The 20,775-nt window shown below is 44.3% G+C and overlaps 1 protein-coding gene across 5 annotated transcripts in view; it reads right to left on the reverse strand.

Annotated features, from left to right (window-relative positions):
- Nucleotides 1-20,775, reverse strand: part of DLG4 (discs large MAGUK scaffold protein 4) — a 377,913-nt gene that overhangs the window by 227,452 nt on the left and 129,686 nt on the right. For all 5 annotated transcript variants that reach the window (XM_073623516.1, XM_073623515.1, XM_073623512.1 and 2 more), the window contains exon 2: nucleotides 2,478-2,642. In XM_073623516.1, the coding sequence (XP_073479617.1) occupies nucleotides 2,478-2,642 (165 nt within the window). The remainder of the gene's footprint in view (nucleotides 1-2,477; nucleotides 2,643-20,775) is intronic.

Below are 20,775 nucleotides of genomic sequence, written 5' to 3' on the forward strand. Positions count from 1 at the left end.
GCTCTTTGTGGGGGGGTGTGGTCTATGTGGAGGGGTGCGGTCTATGTGGGGGGTGCGGTCTATGGGGGGATGTGTGCGGTCTATGTGGGGGGGTGCGGTCTATGTGGGGGTGTGGTCTATGTGGAGGGGTGCGGTCTATGTGGGGGGGTGCGGTCTATGGGGGGATGTGTGCGGTCTATGTGGGGGGGTGCGGTCTATGTGGGGGTGTGGTCTATGTGGGGGGGTGCGGTCTATGTGGGGGGTGCGGTCTATGGGGGGATGTGTGCGGTCTATGTGGGGGTGTGTGGTCTATGTGGGGGTGTGGTCTATGTGGAGGGGTGCGGTCTATGTGGGGGGTGCGGTCTATGTGGGGGGGTGCGGTCTATGGGGGGATGTGTGCGGTCTATGTGGGGGGGTGCGGTCTATGTGGGGGTGTGGTCTATGTGGAGGGGTGCGGTCTATGTGGGGGGGTGCGGTCTATGGGGGGATGTGTGCGGTCTATGTGGGGGGGTGTGGTCTATGTGGGGGGTGTGGTCTATGTGGAGGGGTGCGGTCTATGTGGGGGGGTGCGGTCTATGTGGGGGGGGTGGTATGTGACATGAAGGAAGAATTCACAGATGAAGTGTTCAGGAAAGCCAAGTACACCGTCTCTCTTCCGTATTCTACACTTTTACTGTAAAATATATATTACTACCATGTGATATTTGTTGCATGACTGGTACTCAGGATAATTATATGACAGCAATGATAGATGAATATATACTCAGCTCTTCCTCCTATATTATTCAATGCATATTATGTACAGTGGGGGTTAGCAGAAGTGAGGATCACCTTCCCTGGGGAAAAGGCCGCCCAATCGGAGGTTTTCTTTAAATTCTGACAAGTGGTCCGTTTTATATTAAAAGGGATTCAGTAGAAATAAACAGAACAAAACAGGAGCAAAGTCCCTCCCATCCAACTACACAGGACAGATCCCTCTCTCCCAGGGGAAAGGCCTCGTCACCTACAAACATTTTCCTTCTCTTACATAGATTTCCACATGCAGCTCTCCCAGGCCAGAGCCCCCCTCTTCCTCTGGCCCTCCATCATTTATCCCATCTGCTGCTAATCAAAAGTGGGAAGCAAATCCCGGACTGGATTCCACACCGCCACCTTAGTTCCCACATATGAAAGCATGCATGGTGATGAGTGATATATATATATATATATATATATATATATATATATATATATATATATATATATATATACACACACTATATTCCCAAAAGTATTGGGACGCCTGCCTTTACACGCACATGATCTTTAATGCCATCCCAGTCTTAGTCTGTAGGGTTCAATATTGAGTTGGCCCACCCTTTGCAGGTATAACAGCTTCAACTCTTCTGGGAAGGCCATCCACAAGGTTTAGGAGTGTGTCTATGGGAATGTTTGACTATTCTTCCAGAAGCGCATTTGTGAGGTCAGGCACTGATGTTGGACGAGAAGGCCTGACTCGCAGTCTCCCCACTAATTCATCCCAAAGGTGTTCTATCGGCTTGAGGTCAGGACTCTGTGCAGGCCAGTCAAATTCCCCCACCCTAAACTCACTCATCCATGTCTTTATGGACCTTGCTTTGTGCACTGGTGTGCAGTCATGTTGGAACAGGAAGGGGCCGACCCCAAACTGTTCCCACAAAGTTGGGAGCATGAAATTGTTCAAAATGTCTTGGTATGCTGACACCTTAAGAGTTCCCTTTACTGGAACTAAGGGGCCAAACCCAACCCCTGAGGAGCCCAGCCCAATCCCTGAAAAACAACCCCACACCATAATCCCCTCTCCCCCCACACCATAATCCCCCTCCACCTCCCCAACACCATAATCCCCCCCCACACACACCATAATCCCCCCTCCACCAAATGATTTGGACCAGAGCACAAAGCAAGGTCCATAAAGACATGGATGAGCGAGTTTGGGGTGAAGGAACTTGACTGGCCTGCACAGAGTCCTCAACCCCATAGAACACCTTTGGGATGAATTAGAGAGGAGTCTGCGAGCCAGGCCTTCTCGTCCAACATCAGTGCCTGACCTTACAAATGCTCTTCTGGAAGAATGGTCACACATTCCCATGGACACCCTCCTAAACCTTGTGGACGGCCTTCCCAGAAGAGGTGAAGCTGTTATAGCTGCAAAGGGCGGAGCCAACTCAATATTGAACCCTCCAGACTAAGACTGGGATGTCATTAAAGTTCATGTGTGTGTAAAGGCAGGCGTCCCAATACTTTTGGGACTATAGTGTATACATATATTCAGGTCTTCATCCTATATAATGTATAATATATTATGTATATATATATATATATATATAACATTTACGCTCTGCTCTTGGTCTCATATCATTCAATGTGTAATATCTATATATTCAGCTATCCATTTTATGTCATTGAATGTAAGATCTACTCAGGAGCCCCACCAATCACTGTACAGTGACACAGACCCCTTTCTGGTCACCACTCACCTTCATGGGGGAGATGTGGGAGTGGGACACATAGCCGTGTACATTCTCGATCTGGGACAGGTTCTTCTCCGACACGTGGACCAGTTCTGGAGCTTTCATTGGGTTGGCCAGATGAGCCGGACTGTGTTCCAGAGGAGGAGAGTCATCATCCTGGTACCGGTATTTCTGTGAATACAGAACATCACATGACCCATATTAACCAACCAGACTCATGAATGAACCGTGCCATTGGTGAGCCATCCAAAATCATCCAAATCCCTACCATGTCTGAAAGTTTTCATTTCCCCAAATTGTGGGTGAAAATCAGGAGATTTGGGCAACATTTCACCATTACAGTCAGTAGGGAGGATTCAATGAATGGATTTTTTGGTGGTTAAGTGTGAATTGGGTTCCAACAGACTCCTGAGTGCTCTGGACGCACACAGCGACATCAACCAATAGAAAGACCTCACCTGAGCAGCACAACCATTGAGAAGGAAAGATTCGAAATCCTCAAAATCCCTGCGATCCTCAATAATACATACCTCCCAAGAGTCCCAACTTTCTGAGATGGGACCCAAGGATACCTATTAGCAAAACTATGCAGGCATAGGACACACCCCCTGCCACACCCCTTAAGCTGAGGGTAAAGGTGATGGACTGACCAATCATGTCTCCAGACCTAAACCCTATTGATCATCTGTGGGACATCCTCAAATGGAAGGTGGAGGAGCGCAAGGTCTCTAACATCCACCAGCTCTGTGATGTCATCATGGAGGAGGGGAAGAGGACTCCAGTGACAACCTGTGAAGCTCTGGTGACCTCCATGTCCAAGAGGGTTAAGGCAGTGCTGGAAAATAATGGTGACCACACAAAATATTGACACTTTGGGCCCAATTTGGACATTTTCACTTAGGGGTGTACTGACTTTTGTTGCCAGGGGTTTAGACATTAACCACTTAAAGACCGCCTCACGCCGATATACGTCAGCAGAATGGCACGGCTGGGCAAAGTACCGCACCTGTACGTTACTTTGAATCTCCCGCCGTGCGCGCACACTTGCCACAAGCTCCATGACCGACCGTGCTCGCGGGACCCTCAGACTCGATGTCCCCGGGAACCCACAATCGTGTCACGGAGCTGAAGAATGGGGAGATGTCAGTGTAAACACAGCATCTCCTGTTCTGCCTAGTGACAGGACACTGATCACTGCTCCCTCTCATCGGAAGCGGTGATCAGTGTCATGTCACTGCTAGCCCATCCCCCAGACAGTTAGAATCACTCCCTAGGACACACTTAACCCCTTCCCTGCCCCCTAGTGGTTTAACCCCTTCACTGATAAGTGACATTTTTACAGTAATCAATGCTTTTGTATAGCTCTGATCGCTGTATTAATGCCAATGGTCCCAAAAATGTGTCAAAATTGTCCGATGTGTCCGCCATAATGTCGAAGTCCCGATAAAAATTGCAGATCGCCACCATTACTAGAAAAAAAAATATTAATAAAAATGCCATAAAACTACCCCCTATTTTGTAGACGCTATAACTTTTGCGCGAACCAATCAATAAATGCTTATTGCGATTTTTTTTTACCAAAAATATGTAGAAGAATACGTATCGGCCGAAACTGAGGGAAAAAATTGTTTTTTTATATATTTTTTGGGGATATTTATTATAGCAAAAAGTAAAAAATAATGCGTTTTTTTCAAAATTGTCGCTCTTTTATTGTTTATAGCGCCAAAAATAAAAACCGCAGAGGCGATCAAATACCACCAAAAGAAAGTTCTATTTGTGGGGAAAAAAGGACATCAGTTTTGTTTGGGTACAACGTCACAACCTGTTACCCTTATTGAGAGAACTTCAGTAACCTCCTTCTGGAGAATACTCCCCGCCGTCTATCTGCGAGGCCCGCCAATGGCGTCAAACCTTTCCCCGCCACTAATACAGATCACACATGTTCCTTGTAGCAGCCAGGCAACCAGCATTTTCAGAAGGCCAGCACAGGCAGCCTAGGAAGTCCCCCTCAGAATAGGCCTCCATTGCCGCTGTCTAAGGGGGTCCCACCTACCAAATCCACACTAAATACAACCCAAAAAATCCCGATCACTGCAGAGCCGGATAAAGGGACGGTGTAGTTCCAGAAATATTCAGCAGAGGGAGTGCCAGCACTAAGAAGTATACAGAGAAAAGAAGTATACAGAGACAAGAAGTATACAGAGACAGGAAGTATACAGGGACAAGAAGTATACAGAGACAAGAAGTATACAGGGACAAGAAGTATACAGAGACAGGAAGTATACAGAGACAGGAAGTATACAGGGACAAGAAGTATACAGAGACAAGAAGTATACAGAGACAGGAAGTATACAGAGACAAGAAGTATACAGGGACAAGAAGTATACAGAGACAGGAAGTATACAGAGACAGGAAGTATACAGGGACAAGAAGTATACAGAGACAAGAAGTATACAGAGACAAGAAGTATACAGAGACAAGAAGTATACAGAGACAAGAAGTATACAGAGATAAGAAGTATACAGGGACAAGAAGTATACAGAGACAAGAAGTATACAGGGACAAGAAGTATACAGAGACAAGAAGTATACAGAGACAAGAAGTATACAGGGACAAGAAGTATACAGAGACAAGAAGTATACAGAGACAAGAAGTATACAGAGACAAGAAGTATACAGAGACAGGAAGTATACAGGGACAAGAAGTATACAGGGACAAGAAGTATACAGAGACAAGAAGTATACAGAGACAAGAAGTATACAGAGACAGGAAGTATACAGGGACAAGAAGTATACAGAGACAAGAAGTATACAGGGACAAGAAGTATACAGAGACAAGAAGTATACAGAGACAAGAAGTATACAGGGACAAGAAGTATACAGGGACAAGAAGTATACAGAGACAAGAAGTATACAGAGACAAGAAGTATACAGAGACAAGAAGTATACAGAGACAAGAAGTATACAGGGACAAGAAGTATACAGAGACAAGAAGTATACAGAGACAAGAAGTATACAGGGACAAGAAGTATACAGAGACAAGAAGTATACAGGGACAAGAAGTATACAGGGACAAGAAGTATACAGAGACAAGAAGTATACAGAGACAAGAAGTATACAGGGACAAGAAGTATACAGGGACAAGAAAGTATACAGAGACAAGAAGTATACAGAGAGAAGAAGTATACAGGGACAAGAAGTATACAGAGACAAGAAGTATACAGAGACAAGAAGTATACAGGGACAAGAAGTATACAGAGAGAAGAAGTATACAGAGACAGGAAGTATACAGAGACAAAAAGTATACAGAGACAGGAAGTATACAGAGACTAGATGTATACAGAGACAGGAAGTATACAGAGACAATGAGTATACAGGGACAAGAAGTATACAGAGACATGAAGTATACAGGGACAAGAAGTATACAGGGACAAGAAGTATACAGAGACAAGAAAGTATACAGAGACAAGAAGTATACAGGGACAAGAAGTATACAGAGATAAGAAGTATACAGGGACAAGAAGTATACAGGGACAAGAAAGTATACAGGGACAAGAAGTATACAGAGACAAGAAGTATACAGAGACAGGAAGTATACAGAGACAAGAAGTATACAGGGACAAGAAAGTATACAGGGACAAGAAGTATACAGAGACAAGAAGTATACAGGGACAAGAAGTATACAGGGACAAGAAGTATAAAGAGACAAGAAGTATACAGAGACAAGAAGTATACAGAGACAGGAAGTATACAGAGACAAGAAGTATACAGAGACAAGAAGTATACAGGGACAAGAAGTATACAGAGACAAGAAGTATACAGAGACAAGAAGTATACAGAGACAAGAAGTATACAGGGACAAGAAGTATACAGAGACAAGAAGTATACAGAGACAGGAAGTATACAGAGACAAAAAGTATACAGAGACAGGAAGTATACAGAGACAAGAAGTATACAGAGACAGGAAGTATACAGGGACAAGAAGTATACAGAGACAGGAAGTATACAGAGACAAGAAGTATACAGAGACAAGAAGTATACAGAGACAAGAAAGTATACAGGGACAAGAAGTATACAGAGACAAGAAGTATACAGAGACAGGAAGTATACAGAGACAAGAAGTATACAGGGACAGGAAGTATACAGAGACAAGAAGTATACAGGGACAAGATGTATACAGAGACAGGAAGTATACAGAGACAATGAGTATACAGGGACAAGAAGTATACAGAGACATGAAGTATACAGGGACAAGAAGTATACAGGGACAAGAAGTATACAGAGACAAGAAAGTATACAGGGAGAAGAAGTATACAGAGACAAGAAGTATACAGAGACAAGAAGTATACAGGGACAAGAAGTATACAGGGACAAGAAGTATACAGAGACAGGAAGTATACAGAGACAGGAAGTATACAGAGACAGGAAGTATACAGAGACAAGAAGTATACAGAGACAGGAAGTATACAGAGACAAGAAGTATACAGAGACAAGAAGTATACAGAGACAAGAAGTATACAGAGACAGGAAGTATACAGAGACAAGAAGTATACAGGGACAAGAAGTATACAGGGACAAGAAGTATACAGAGACAAGAAGTATACAGGGACAAGAAGTATACAGAGACAAGAAGTATACAGAGACAGGAAGTATACAGAGACAAGAAGTATACAGAGACAGGAAGTATACAGAGACAGGAAGTATACAGAGACAAGAAGTATACAGAGACAAGAAGTATACAGAGACAAGAAGTATACAGAGACAGGGAGTATACAGGGACAAGAAGTATACAGAGACAAGAAGTATACAGAGACAAGAAGTATACAGAGACAAGAAGTATACAGGGACAAGAAGTATACAGAGACAAGAAGTATACAGAGACAGGAAGTATACAGAGACAAGAAGTATACAGAGACAGGAAGTATTCAGAGACAAGAAGTATACAGAGACAAGAAGTATACAGAGACAGGAAGTATACAGGGACAAGAAGTATACAGAGACAAGAAGTATACAGGGACAAGAAGTATACAGGGACAAGAAGTATACAGGGACAAGAAGTATACAGGGACAAGAAGTATACAGAGACAAGAAGTATACAGGGACAAGAAGTATACAGAGACAAGAAGTATACAGAGACAAGAAGTATACAGGGACAAGAAGTATACAGAGACAAGAAGTATACAGGGACAAGAAGTATACAGAGACAAGAAGTATACAGAGACAAGAAGTATACAGAGACAAGAAGTATACAGGGACAAGAAGTATACAGAGACAGGAAGTATACAGAGACAAGAAGTATACAGAGACAGGAAGTATACAGAGACAAGAAGTATACAGAGACAAGAAGTATACAGAGACAGGAAGTATACAGAGACAAGAAGTATACAGAGACAAGAAGTATACAGAGACAGGAAGTATACAGAGACAAGAAGTATACAGAGACAGGAAGTATACAGAGACAAGAAGTATACAGAGACAAGAAGTATACAGAGACAGGAAGTATACAGAGACAGGAAGTATACAGAGACAGGAAGTATACAGAGACAGGAAGTATACAGAGACAAGAAGTATACAGAGACAAGAAGTATACAGAGACAGGAAGTATACAGAGACAAGAAGTATACAGAGACAGGAAGTATACAGAGACAGGAAGTATACAGAGACAGGAAGTATACAGGGACAAGAAGTATACAGAGACAAGAAGTATACAGAGACAAGAAGTATACAGGGACAAGAAGTATACAGGGACAAGAAGTATACAGAGACAAGAAGTATACAGGGACAAGAAGTATACAGAGACAAGAAGTATACAGAGACAAGAAGTATACAGGGACAAGAAGTATACAGAGACAAGAAGTATACAGAGACAAGAAGTATACAGAGACAAGAAGTATACAGGGACAAGAAGTATACAGAGACAAGAAGTATACAGAGACAGGAAGTATACAGAGACAAAAAGTATACAGAGACAGGAAGTATACAGAGACAAGAAGTATACAGAGACAGGAAGTATACAGGGACAAGAAGTATACAGAGACAGGAAGTATACAGAGACAAGAAGTATACAGAGACAAGAAAGTATACAGGGACAAGAAGTATACAGGGACAAGAAGTATACAGAGACAAGAAGTATACAGAGACAGGAAGTATACAGAGACAAGAAGTATACAGGGACAGGAAGTATACAGAGACAAGAAGTATACAGGGACAAGAAGTATACAGAGACAGGAAGTATACAGAGACAAGAAGTATACAGGGACAAGAAGTATACAGAGACAAGAAGTATACAGAGACAGGAAGTATACAGAGACAAGAAGTATACAGAGACAAGAAGTATACAGAGACAGGAAGTATACAGAGACAAGAAGTATACAGAGACAGGAAGTATACAGAGACAAGAAGTATACAGAGACAGGAAGTATACAGAGACAAGAAGTATACAGAGACAAGAAGTATACAGAGACAAGAAAGTATACAGAGACAAGAAGTATACAGAGACAGGAAGTATACAGAGACAGGAAGTATACAGGGACAAGAAGTATACAGAGACAAGAAGTATACAGGGACAGGAAGTATACAGGGACAATGTGTATACAGGGACAAGAAGTATACAGAGACATGAAGTATACAGGGACAAGAAGTATACAGAGACAGGAAGTATACAGAGACAAGAAGTATACAGAGACAAGAAGTATACAGAGACAAGAAGTATACAGAGACAGGAAGTATACAGAGACAAGAAGTATACAGAGACAGGAAGTATACAGAGACAGGAAGTATACAGAGACAGGAAGTATACAGGGACAAGAAGTATACAGAGACAAGAAGTATACAGAGACAAGAAGTATACAGGGACAAGAAGTATACAGGGACAAGAAGTATACAGAGACAAGAAGTATACAGGGACAAGAAGTATACAGAGACAAGAAGTATACAGGGACAAGAAGTATACAGGGACAAGAAGTATACAGAGACAAGAAGTATACAGAGACAAGAAGTATACAGGGACAAGAAGTATACAGGGACAAGAAGTATACAGAGACAAGAAGTATACAGAGACAGGAAGTATACAGAGACAAAAAGCATACAGAGACAGGAAGTATACAGAGACAAGAAGTATACAGAGACAGGAAGTATACAGGGACAAGAAGTATACAGAGACAGGAAGTATACAGAGACAAGAAGTATACAGAGACAAGAAAGTATACAGGGACAAGAAGTATACAGGGACAAGAAGTATACAGAGACAAGAAGTATACAGAGACAGGAAGTATACAGAGACAAGAAGTATACAGGGACAGGAAGTATACAGAGACAAGAAGTATACAGGGACAAGAAGTATACAGAGACAGGAAGTATACAGAGACAAGAAGTATACAGGGACAAGAAGTATACAGAGACAAGAAGTATACAGAGACAGGAAGTATACAGAGACAAGAAGTATACAGAGACAAGAAGTATACAGAGACAGGAAGTATACAGAGACAAGAAGTATACAGAGACAGGAAGTATACAGAGACAAGAAGTATACAGAGACAGGAAGTATACAGAGACAAGAAGTATACAGAGACAAGAAGTATACAGAGACAAGAAAGTATACAGAGACAAGAAGTATACAGAGACAGGAAGTATACAGAGACAGGAAGTATACAGGGACAAGAAGTATACAGAGACAAGAAGTATACAGGGACAGGAAGTATACAGGGACAATGTGTATACAGGGACAAGAAGTATACAGAGACATGAAGTATACAGGGACAAGAAGTATACAGGGACAAGAAGTATACAGAGAGAAGAAAGTATACAGGGACAAGAAGTATACAGAGACAAGAAGTATACAGAGACAAGAAGTATACAGGGACAAGAAGTATACAGAGACAAGAAGTATACAGGGACAAGAAGTATACAGGGACAAGAAAGTATACAGGGACAAGAAGTATACAGAGACAAGAAGTATACAGAGACAGGAAGTATACAGAGACAAGAAGTATACAGGGACAAGAAAGTATACAGGGACAAGAAGTATACAGAGACAAGAAGTATACAGAGACAAGAAGTATACAGGGACAAGAAGTATACAGGGACAAGAAAGTATACAGAGACAAGAAGTATACAGAGAGAAGAAGTATACAGGGACAAGAAGTATACAGAGACAAGAAGTATACAGAGACAAGAAGTATACAGAGACAAGAAGTATACAGAGACAAGAAGTATACAGAGACAGGAAGTATACAGAGACAAAAAGTATACAGAGACATGAAGTATACAGGGACAAGAAGTATACAGGGACAAGAAGTATACAGAGACAAGAAAGTATACAGGGACAAGAAGTATACAGAGACAAGAAGTATACAGGGACAAGAAGTATACAGAGACAAGAAGTATACAGGGACAAGAAGTATACAGGGACAAGAAAGTATACAGGGACAAGAAGTATACAGAGACAAGAAGTATACAGAGACAGGAAGTATACAGAGACAAGAAGTATACAGGGACAAGAAAGTATACAGGGACAAGAAGTATACAGAGACAAGAAGTATACAGGGACAAGAAGTATACAGGGACAAGAAGTATACAGAGACAAGAAGTATACAGAGACAAGAAGTATACAGGGACAAGAAGTATACAGAGACAAGAAGTATACAGAGACAAGAAGTATACAGAGACAAGAAGTATACAGGGACAAGAAGTATACAGAGACAAGAAGTATACAGAGACAGGAAGTATACAGAGACAAAAAGTATACAGAGACAGGAAGTATACAGAGACAAGAAGTATACAGAGACAGGAAGTATACAGAGACAAGAAGTATACAGGGACAAGAAGTATACAGAGACAGGAAGTATACAGAGACAAGAAGTATACAGAGACAAGAAGTATACAGGGACAAGAAGTATACAGAGACAAGAAGTATACAGAGACAAGAAGTATACAGAGACAAGAAGTATACAGAGACAGGAAGTATACAGAGACAAGAAGTATACAGGGACAGGAAGTATACAGAGACAAGAAGTATACAGAGACAAGAAGTATACAGAGACAAGAAGTATACAGGGACAAGATGTATACAGAGACAGGAAGTATACAGAGACAAGAAGTATACAGAGACAAGAAGTATACAGGGACAAGAAGTATACAGAGACAAGAAAGTATACAGGGACAAGAAGTATACAGAGACAAGAAGTATACAGAGACAGGAAGTATACAGAGACAAGAAGTATACAGAGACAAGAAGTATACAGGGACAAGAAGTATACAGAGACAAGAAGTATACAGAGACAGGAAGTATACAGGGACAAGATGTATACAGAGACAGGAAGTATACAGAGACAAGAAGTATACAGAGACAAGAAGTATACAGGGACAAGAAGTATACAGAGACAAGAAAGTATACAGGGACAAGAAGTATACAGAGACAAGAAGTATACAGAGACAGGAAGTATACAGAGACAAGAAGTATACAGAGACAGGAAGTATACAGAGACAAGAAGTATACAGGGGCAAGAAGTATACAGAGACAGGAAGTATACAGAGACAAGAAGGATACAGAGACAAGAAGTATACAGAGACAGGAAGTATACAGAGACAAGAAAGTATACAGAGACAGGAAGTATACAGAGACAAGAAGTATACAGGGACAAGAAGTATACAGGGACAAGAAGTATACAGAGACAGGAAGTATACAGAGACAAGAAGTATACAGGGACAAGAAGTATACAGGGACAAGAAGTATACAGGGACAAGAAGTATACAGAGACAAGAAGTATACAGGGACAGGAAGTATACAGAGACAAGAAGTATACAGGGACAAGAAGTATACAGAGACAAGAAGTATACAGGGACAGGAAGTATACAGAGACAAGAAGTATACAGGGACAAGAAAGTATACAGGGACAAGAAGTATACAGGGACAAGACGTATACAGAGACAAGAAGTATACAGAGACAAGAAGTATACAGAGACAGGAAGTATACAGGGGCAAGAAGTATACAGGGACAAGAAGTATACAGAGACAGGAAGTATACAGAGACAAGAAGTATACAGGGGCAAGAAGTATACAGAGACAGGAAGTATACAGAGACAAGAAGGATACAGAGACAAGAAGTATACAGAGACAGGAAGTATACAGAGACAAGAAAGTATACAGAGACAGGAAGTATACAGAGACAAGAAGTATACAGGGACAAGAAGTATACAGGGACAAGAAGTATACAGAGACAGGAAGTATACAGAGACAGGAAGTATACAGGGACAAGAAGTATACAGGGACAAGAAGTATACAGGGACAAGAAGTATACAGGGACAAGAAGTATACAGAGACAAGAAGTATACAGAGACAGGAAGTATACAGAGACAAGAAGTATACAGGGACAAGAAGTATACAGGGACAAGAAGTATACAGGGACAAGAAGCATACAGGGACAAGAAGTATACAGAGACAAGAAGTATACAGAGACAAGAAGTATACAGGGACAAGAAGTATACAGAGACAAGAAGTATATAGGGACAAGAAGTATATAGGGACAAGAAGTATACAGGGACAAGAAGTATACAGGGACAAGAAGTATACAGGGACAAGAAGTATACAGAGACAAGAAGTATACAGAGAGAAGAAGTATACAGAGACAAGAAGTATAAAGAGACAGGAAGTATACAGAGACAGGAAGTATACAGGGACAAGAAGTATACAGGGACAAGAAGTATACAGAGACAGGAAGTATACAGAGACAGGAAGTATACAGGGACAAGAAGTATACAGGGACAAGAAGTATACAGAGACAGGAAGTATACAGGGACAAGAAGTATACAGGGACAAGAAGTATACAGAGACAAGAAGTATACAGAGACAAGAAGTATACAGAGACAAGAAGTATACAGAGACAGGAAGTATACAGAGACAAGAAGTATACAGAGACAGGAAGTATACAGAGACTAGATGTATACAGGGACAAGAAGTATACAGAGACAAGAAGTATACAGGGACAAGAAGTATACAGAGACAAGAAGTATACAGAGACAGGAAGTATACAGAGACAAGAAGTATACAGAGACAGGAAGTATACAGAGACTAGATGTATACAGGGACAAGAAGTATACAGAGACAAGAAGTATACAGGGACAAGAAGTATACAGGGACAAGAAGTATACAGAGACAGGAAATATACAGGGACAAGTCACTCCCATCTACTAGCCACGTGCGATTCCTACCAATGCGAAATAGGGATTTTTATGCATCTGAATTCTGTACGAAATACGAAATTTCAGATCCAAATTCATAACGAACATTCGTAATTGTTAGGAAAAGTTAACTAACCTAAAAGTTAAAAACTCAGGAAGTCATCACAGCACAGGGATGGTGGGAGCCCCTCATAATGAGCACAGCACAGGGATGGTGGGAGCCCCTCATAATGAGCACAGGGATGATGGGGGCCCCTCATAATGAGCACAGCACAGGGATGGTGGGAGCCCCTCATAATGAGCACAGGGATGGTGGGAGCCCCTCATAATGAGCACAGGGATGGTGGGAGCCCCTCATAATGAGCACAGGGATGGTGGGAGCCCCTCATAATGAGCACAGCACAGGGATGGTGGGGGCCCCTCATAATGAGCACAGGGATGGTGGGAGCCCCTCATAATGAGCACAGCACAGGGATGGTGGGGGCCCCTCATAATGAGCACAGGGATGGTGGGGGCCCCTCATAATGAGCACAGGGATGGTGGGGGCCCCTCATAATGAGCACAGCACAGGGATGGTGGGGGCCCCTCATAATGAGCACAGCACAGGGATGGTGGGAGCCCCTCATAATGAGCACAGCACAGGGATGGTGGGGGCCCCTCATAATGAGCACAGGGATGGTGGGGGCCCCTCATAATGAGCACAGCACAGGGATGGTGGGGGCCCCTCATAATGAGCACAGGGATGGTGGGGGCCCCTCATAATGAGCACAGGGATGGGGGGAGCCCCTCATAATGAGCACAGCACAGGGATGGTGGGAGCCCCTCATAATGAGCACAGCACAGGGATGGTGGGGGCCCCTCATAATGAGCACAGGGATGGTGGGAGCCCCTCATAATGAGTACAGGGATGGTGGGGGCCCCTCATAATGAGCACAGCACAGGGATGGTGGGAGCCCCTCATAATGAGCACAGGGATGGTGGGAGCCCCTCATAATGAGCACAGGGATGGTGGGGGCCCCTCATAATGAGCACAGGGATGGTGGGAGCTCCTCATAATGAGCACAGCACAGGGATGGTGGGAGCCCCTCATAATGAGCACAGCACAGGGATGGTGGGAGCCCCTCATAATGAGTACAGGGATGGTGGGGGCCCCTCATAATGAGCACAGCACGGGGATGGTGGGAGCCCCTCATAATGAGCACAGGGATGGGGGGAGCCCCTCATAATGAGCACAGCACAGGGATGGTGGGAGCCCCTCATAATGAGCACAGCACAGGGATGGTGGGGGCCCCTCATAATGAGCACAGGGATGGTGGGAGCCCCTCATAATGAGTACAGGGATGGTGGGGGCCCCTCATAATGAGCACAGCACAGGGATGGTGGGAGCCCCTCATAATGAGCACAGGGATGGTGGGAGCCCCTCATAATGAGCACAGGGATGGTGGGGGCCCCTCATAATGAGCACAGGGATGGTGGGAGCTCCTCATAATGAGCACAGCACAGGGATGGTGGGAGCCCCTCATAATGAGCACAGCACAGGGATGGTGGGAGCCCCTCATAATGAGCACAGGGATGGGGGGAGCCCCTCATAATGAGTACAGGGATGGTGGGGGCCCCTCATAATGAGCACAGGGATGGTGGGGGCCCTTAATAATGAGCACGGGGATGGTGGGAGCCCCTCATAATGAGCACAGGGATGGGGGGAGCCCCTCATAATGAGCACAGGGATGGTGGGAGCCCCTCATAATGAGCACAGGGATGGTGGGAGCCCCTCATAATGAGCACAGCACAGGGATGGTGGGGGCCCCTCATAATGAGCACAGCACAGGGATGGTGGGAGCCCCTCATAATGAGCACAGCACAGGGATGGTGGGGCCCCTCATAATGAGCACAGCACAGGGATGGTGGGAGCCCCTCATAATGAGCACAGGGATGGTGGGGGCCCCTCATAATGAGCACAGCACAGGGATGGTGGGGGCCCCTCATCAGGGGTCAAGGGTCAAGGGTCAGGGGTCAGGCTCGGAGACCAGTAGATATAGCAGTAGAGAGGCTCCCACCAATCAGCAGGATAAGTATACAAGCAGATCACCCTGATGGAGGACACGGGCTCCCCCGAGGTGCGAGGTCTACCATCTTATATAGTCACATAATTAGTCAGGTTGAAAAAAGACACAAGTCCATCCAGTTCAACCATAAAAAAAACAAATAAATAAAAAATATGGTACAATCCAATATACCCAGAGGAAGGTGAAAACCCCAGCAGAGCTCCAATCTGCTACGGCAGGGGAAAAAATTCCTTCCTGATCCCCGAGAGCCAATCAGATTCTCCCCCGATCGACTTTACCTATAAATGTCACCCAGTTCTATTCTGTACATTTAGGAAAGTATCCAGGCCTTTCTTCTAGAAATCTGACCAGATCCACCTCTGGAGGGAGTCTATTCCACATTTTCACACCTCTTACTGCGAAGAAACCTTTCCGTATTTGGAGATAAAATCTCTTTTCTTCTAGACATAGAGCACCCCCTTGTCCTCAGTGATGAACGTAAAGAGAACACCAAGTTCACTATATGGACCCCTTATAGATCTAATTGGTATTCACCAGAGCTCCTGATGGTGGGGATGGGTTTTGCTGCGTTAGTACCAGGTCACGGTCCTCAGGATCGCCCCACCCAGAGGTGACAACCTGGGGTCCAGTAGTAGATATAGCAGGTAGGGATCAAGCAGAAGCGTAGTCTGTAAATACCCCCCAGATCACCCCGAAGTACAAATACCCCCCCAAATGACCCCCAGTACAAATACCCCCCCAAATCACCCCCCCATACAAATACCCTCCCAAATCACCCCCCAGTACAAATACCCCCCAAATCACCCCCCGGTACAAATACCCCCCAAATCACCCCCAGTACAAATACCCCCCCAAATGACCCCACCAGTACAAATACCCTCCCAAATCACCCCCCAGTACAAATACCCCCCAAATCACCCCCCGGTACAAATACCCCCCAAATCACCCCCAGTACAAATACCCCCCCAAATGACCCCCAGTACAAATACCCCCCCAAATCACCCCCCCATACAAATACCCTCCCAAATCACCCCCAGTACAAATACCCCCCAAATCAACCCCAGTACAAATACCCCCCAAATCACCCCCAGTACAAATACCCCCAAAACCACCCCAGTACAAATACCTCCAAAATCACTCCCCAGTTAAGATACCCCCCAAATCACCCCCCAGTACAAATACCCCCAAATCACCCCCGGTACAAATACCCCCTAAATCACCCCAGTACAAATACCTCCAAAATCACTCCCCAGTAAAGATACCACCCAAATCACCCCCCAGTACAAATAACCCCCAAATCACCCCCGGTACAAATAACCCCCAAATCACCCCCAGTACAAATACCCCCTAAATCACCCCAGTACAAATAACCCCCAAATCAACCCCCAGTACAAATACCCCCCAAATCACCCCCAGTACAAATAACCCCCAAATCACCCCCAGTACAAATAACCCCCAAATCACCCCCGGTACAAATACCCCCTAAATCACCCCAGTACAAATACCTCCAAAATCACTCCCCAGTAAAGATACCCCCCAAATCAACCCCCAGTACAAATACCCCCCAAATCACCCCCAGTACAAATAACCCCCAAATCACCCCCAGTACAAATAACCCCCAAATCACCCCCGGTACAAATAACCCCCAAATCACCCCCAGTACAAATAACCCCCAAATCACCCCCGGTACAAATAACCCCCAAATCACCCCCAGTACAAATAACCCCCAAATCACCCCCAGTACAAATAACCCCCAAATCACCCCCGGTACAAATAACCCCCAAATCACCCCCAGTACAAATAACCCCAAATCACCCCCAGTACAAATAACCCCCAAATCACCCCCGGTACAAATACCCCCTAAATCACCCCAGTACAAATACCTCCAAAATCACTCCCCAGTAAAGATACCCGCCAAATCACCCCCCAGTACAAATACCCCCAAATCACCCCCGGTACAAATACCCCCTAAATCACCCCCCAGTACAAATACCCCCAAATCACCCCCGGTACAAATACCCCCTAAATCACCCCAGTACAAATACCTCCAAAATCACTCCCCAGTAAAGATACCACCCAAATCACCCCCCAGTACAAATACCCCCCAAATCACCCCCCAGTACAAATAACCCCCAAATCACCCCCAGTACAAATACCCCCTAGATCACCCCCAGTACAAATACCTCCCAAATCACACCCCCAGTACAAATAACCCCCAAATCACCCCCCAGGACAAATACCCCCTAGATCACCCCCAGTACAAATACCCCCTAGATCACCCCCCAGGACAAATACCTCCCAAATCACACCCCCAGTACAAATAACCCCCAAATCACCCCCCAGGACAAATACCCCCTAGATCACCCCCCAGTACAATTACCTCCCAAATCACCCCCCAGTACAAATACCCCCCAAATCGTCCCCAGTACAAATACCCCCCAAATCAACCCCCAGTACAATTACCCCCCAAATCACCCCCAGTACAAATACCCCCCAAATCACCCCCCAGTACAAATACCCCCCAAATCGTCCCCAGTACAAATACCCCCCAAATTACCCCCAGTACAAATACCCCCCAAATCACCCCCCAGTACAAATACCCCCCAAATCACCCCCAGTACAAATACCCCCCCAAATCACCCCCCCATACAAATACCCTCCCAAATCACCCCCAGTACAAATACCACCCAAATCACCCCCAGTACAAATACCCCCCAAATTACCCCCAGTACAAATACCCCCCAAATCACCCCCCAGTACAAATACCCCCCAAATCACCCCCAGTACAAATACCCCCCCAAATCACCCCCCCATACAAATACCCTCCCAAATCACCCCCAGTACAAATACCACCCAAATCACCCCCCAGTACAAATACCCCCCAAATCACCCCCCAGTACAAATACCCCCCAAATCACCCCCAGTACAAATACCCCCCAAATCACCCCCAGTACAAATACCCCCCCAAATCACCCCCCCATACAAATACCCTCCCAAATCACCCCCAGTACAAATACCACCCAAATCACCCCCCAGTACAAATACCCCCCAAATCACCCCCCAGTACAAATACCACCCAAATCACCCCCCAGTACAAATACCCCCCAAATCACCCCCCAGTACAAATACCCCCCAAATCACCCCCAGTACAAATACCCCCCTATATCACCCCCCAGTACAAATACCCCCCCAAATCACCCCCCCATACAAATACCCTCCCAAATCACCCCCAGTACAAATATCCCTCAAATCACCCCCAGTACAAACACCCCCCAAATCACCCCCAGTACAAATATCCCTCAAATCACCCCCAGTACAAATACCCCCCAAATTACCCCCAGTACAAACACCCCCATATGGCCCCTTTTTGGAAAGACATTCTGAGATATTTAGTAAGAGGCATGGCGAGGTTTTTGAAGTCATAATTTTATGCCACAATTTTTTTTAACATACACCAGTGCAGTACAGCGCCATCCTATGGCTGGTGTGGTGCCAATCAGATACTGGTGACAGTATGTAAATAAAAAACAAAAACATTCATTAAAGATTTTTTTAATTCATTTTAAAGTTTTTTTCTTTTGTTTTTTTTTACATACTGTCATCAGAGTAGTCAGTGTCACCATAGTAACACTGTAGTACTCTTGGGGAGTGATTGGGGATTTTTTTCCCTGTACATTATGTGATGTTCAATATAACAGCAATAGTTTGCACCGTCGTGAATAGTTTGAACCGTCGTGAATAGTTTGAACCGTCGTGAATAGTTTGAACCGTCGTGAATAGTTTGCACCGTCGTGAATAGTTTGAACCGTCGTGAATAGTTTGAACCGTCGTGAATAGTTTGAACCGTCGTGAATAGTTTGCACCGTCGTGAATAGTTTGAACCGTCGTGAATAGTTTGAACCGTCGTGAATAGTTTGAACCGTCGTGAATAGTTTGAACCGTCGTGAATAGTTTAAACCGTCATTAATAGTTTTATCCTGTCATGAATGGTTTGAACCGTCGTGAATAGTTTGAACCGTCGTGAATAGTTTGAACCGTCGTGAATAGTTTGAACCGTCGTGAATAGTTTGCACCGTCGTGAATAGTTTGAACCGTCGTGAATAGTTTGCACCGTCGTGAATAGTTTGCACCGTCGTGAATAGTTTGAACCGTCGTGAATAGTTTGCACCGTCGTGAATAGTTTGAACCGTCGTGAATAGTTTGCACCGTCGTGAATAGTTTGAACCGTCGTGAATAGTTTGAACCTTCGTGAATAGTTTTATCCTGTCATGAATGGTTTGAACCGTTGTGAATAGTTTGAACCGTCGTGAATAGTTTGAACCGTCGTGAATAGTTTGCACCGTCGTGAATAGTTTGAACCGTCGTGAATAGTTTGCACCGTCGTGAATAGTTTGCACCGTCGTGAATAGTTTGAACCGTCGTGAATAGTTTGCACCGTCGTGAATAGTTTGAACCGTCGTGAATAGTTTGCACCGTCGTGAATAGTTTGAACCGTCGTGAATAGTTTGAACCTTCGTGAATAGTTTTATCCTGTCATGAATGGTTTGAACCGTTGTGAATAGTTTGAACCGTCGTGAATAGTTTGAACCGTCGTGAATAGTTTGCACCGTCGTGAATAGTTTGAACCGTCGTGAATAGTTTGCACCGTCGTGAATAGTTTGAACCGTCGTGAATAGTTTGCACCGTCGTGAATAGTTTGAACCGTCGTGAATAGTTTGCACCGTCGTGAATAGTTTGCACCGTCGTGAATGGTTTTATCCTGTCATGAATGGTTTGAACCGTCGTGAATAGTTTGAACCGTCGTGAATAGTTTGCACCGTCGTGAATAGTTTGAACCGTCGTGAATAGTTTGAACCGTCGTGAATAGTTTGAACCTTCGTGAATAGTTTTATCCTGTCATGAATGGTTTGAACCGTCGTGAATAGTTTGAACCGTCGTGAATGGTTTGCACCGTCATGAATAGTTTGAACCGTCGTGAATAGTTTGAACCGTCGTGAATAGTTTGAACCGTCGTGAATAGTTTGAACCGTCGTGAATAGTTTGAACCTGTCATGAATGGTT

This window comes from Aquarana catesbeiana, linkage group LG03 (genome assembly GCF_042186555.1).
Source record: "Aquarana catesbeiana isolate 2022-GZ linkage group LG03, ASM4218655v1, whole genome shotgun sequence".
Taxonomy (NCBI): Eukaryota; Metazoa; Chordata; class Amphibia; order Anura; family Ranidae; genus Aquarana; species Aquarana catesbeiana.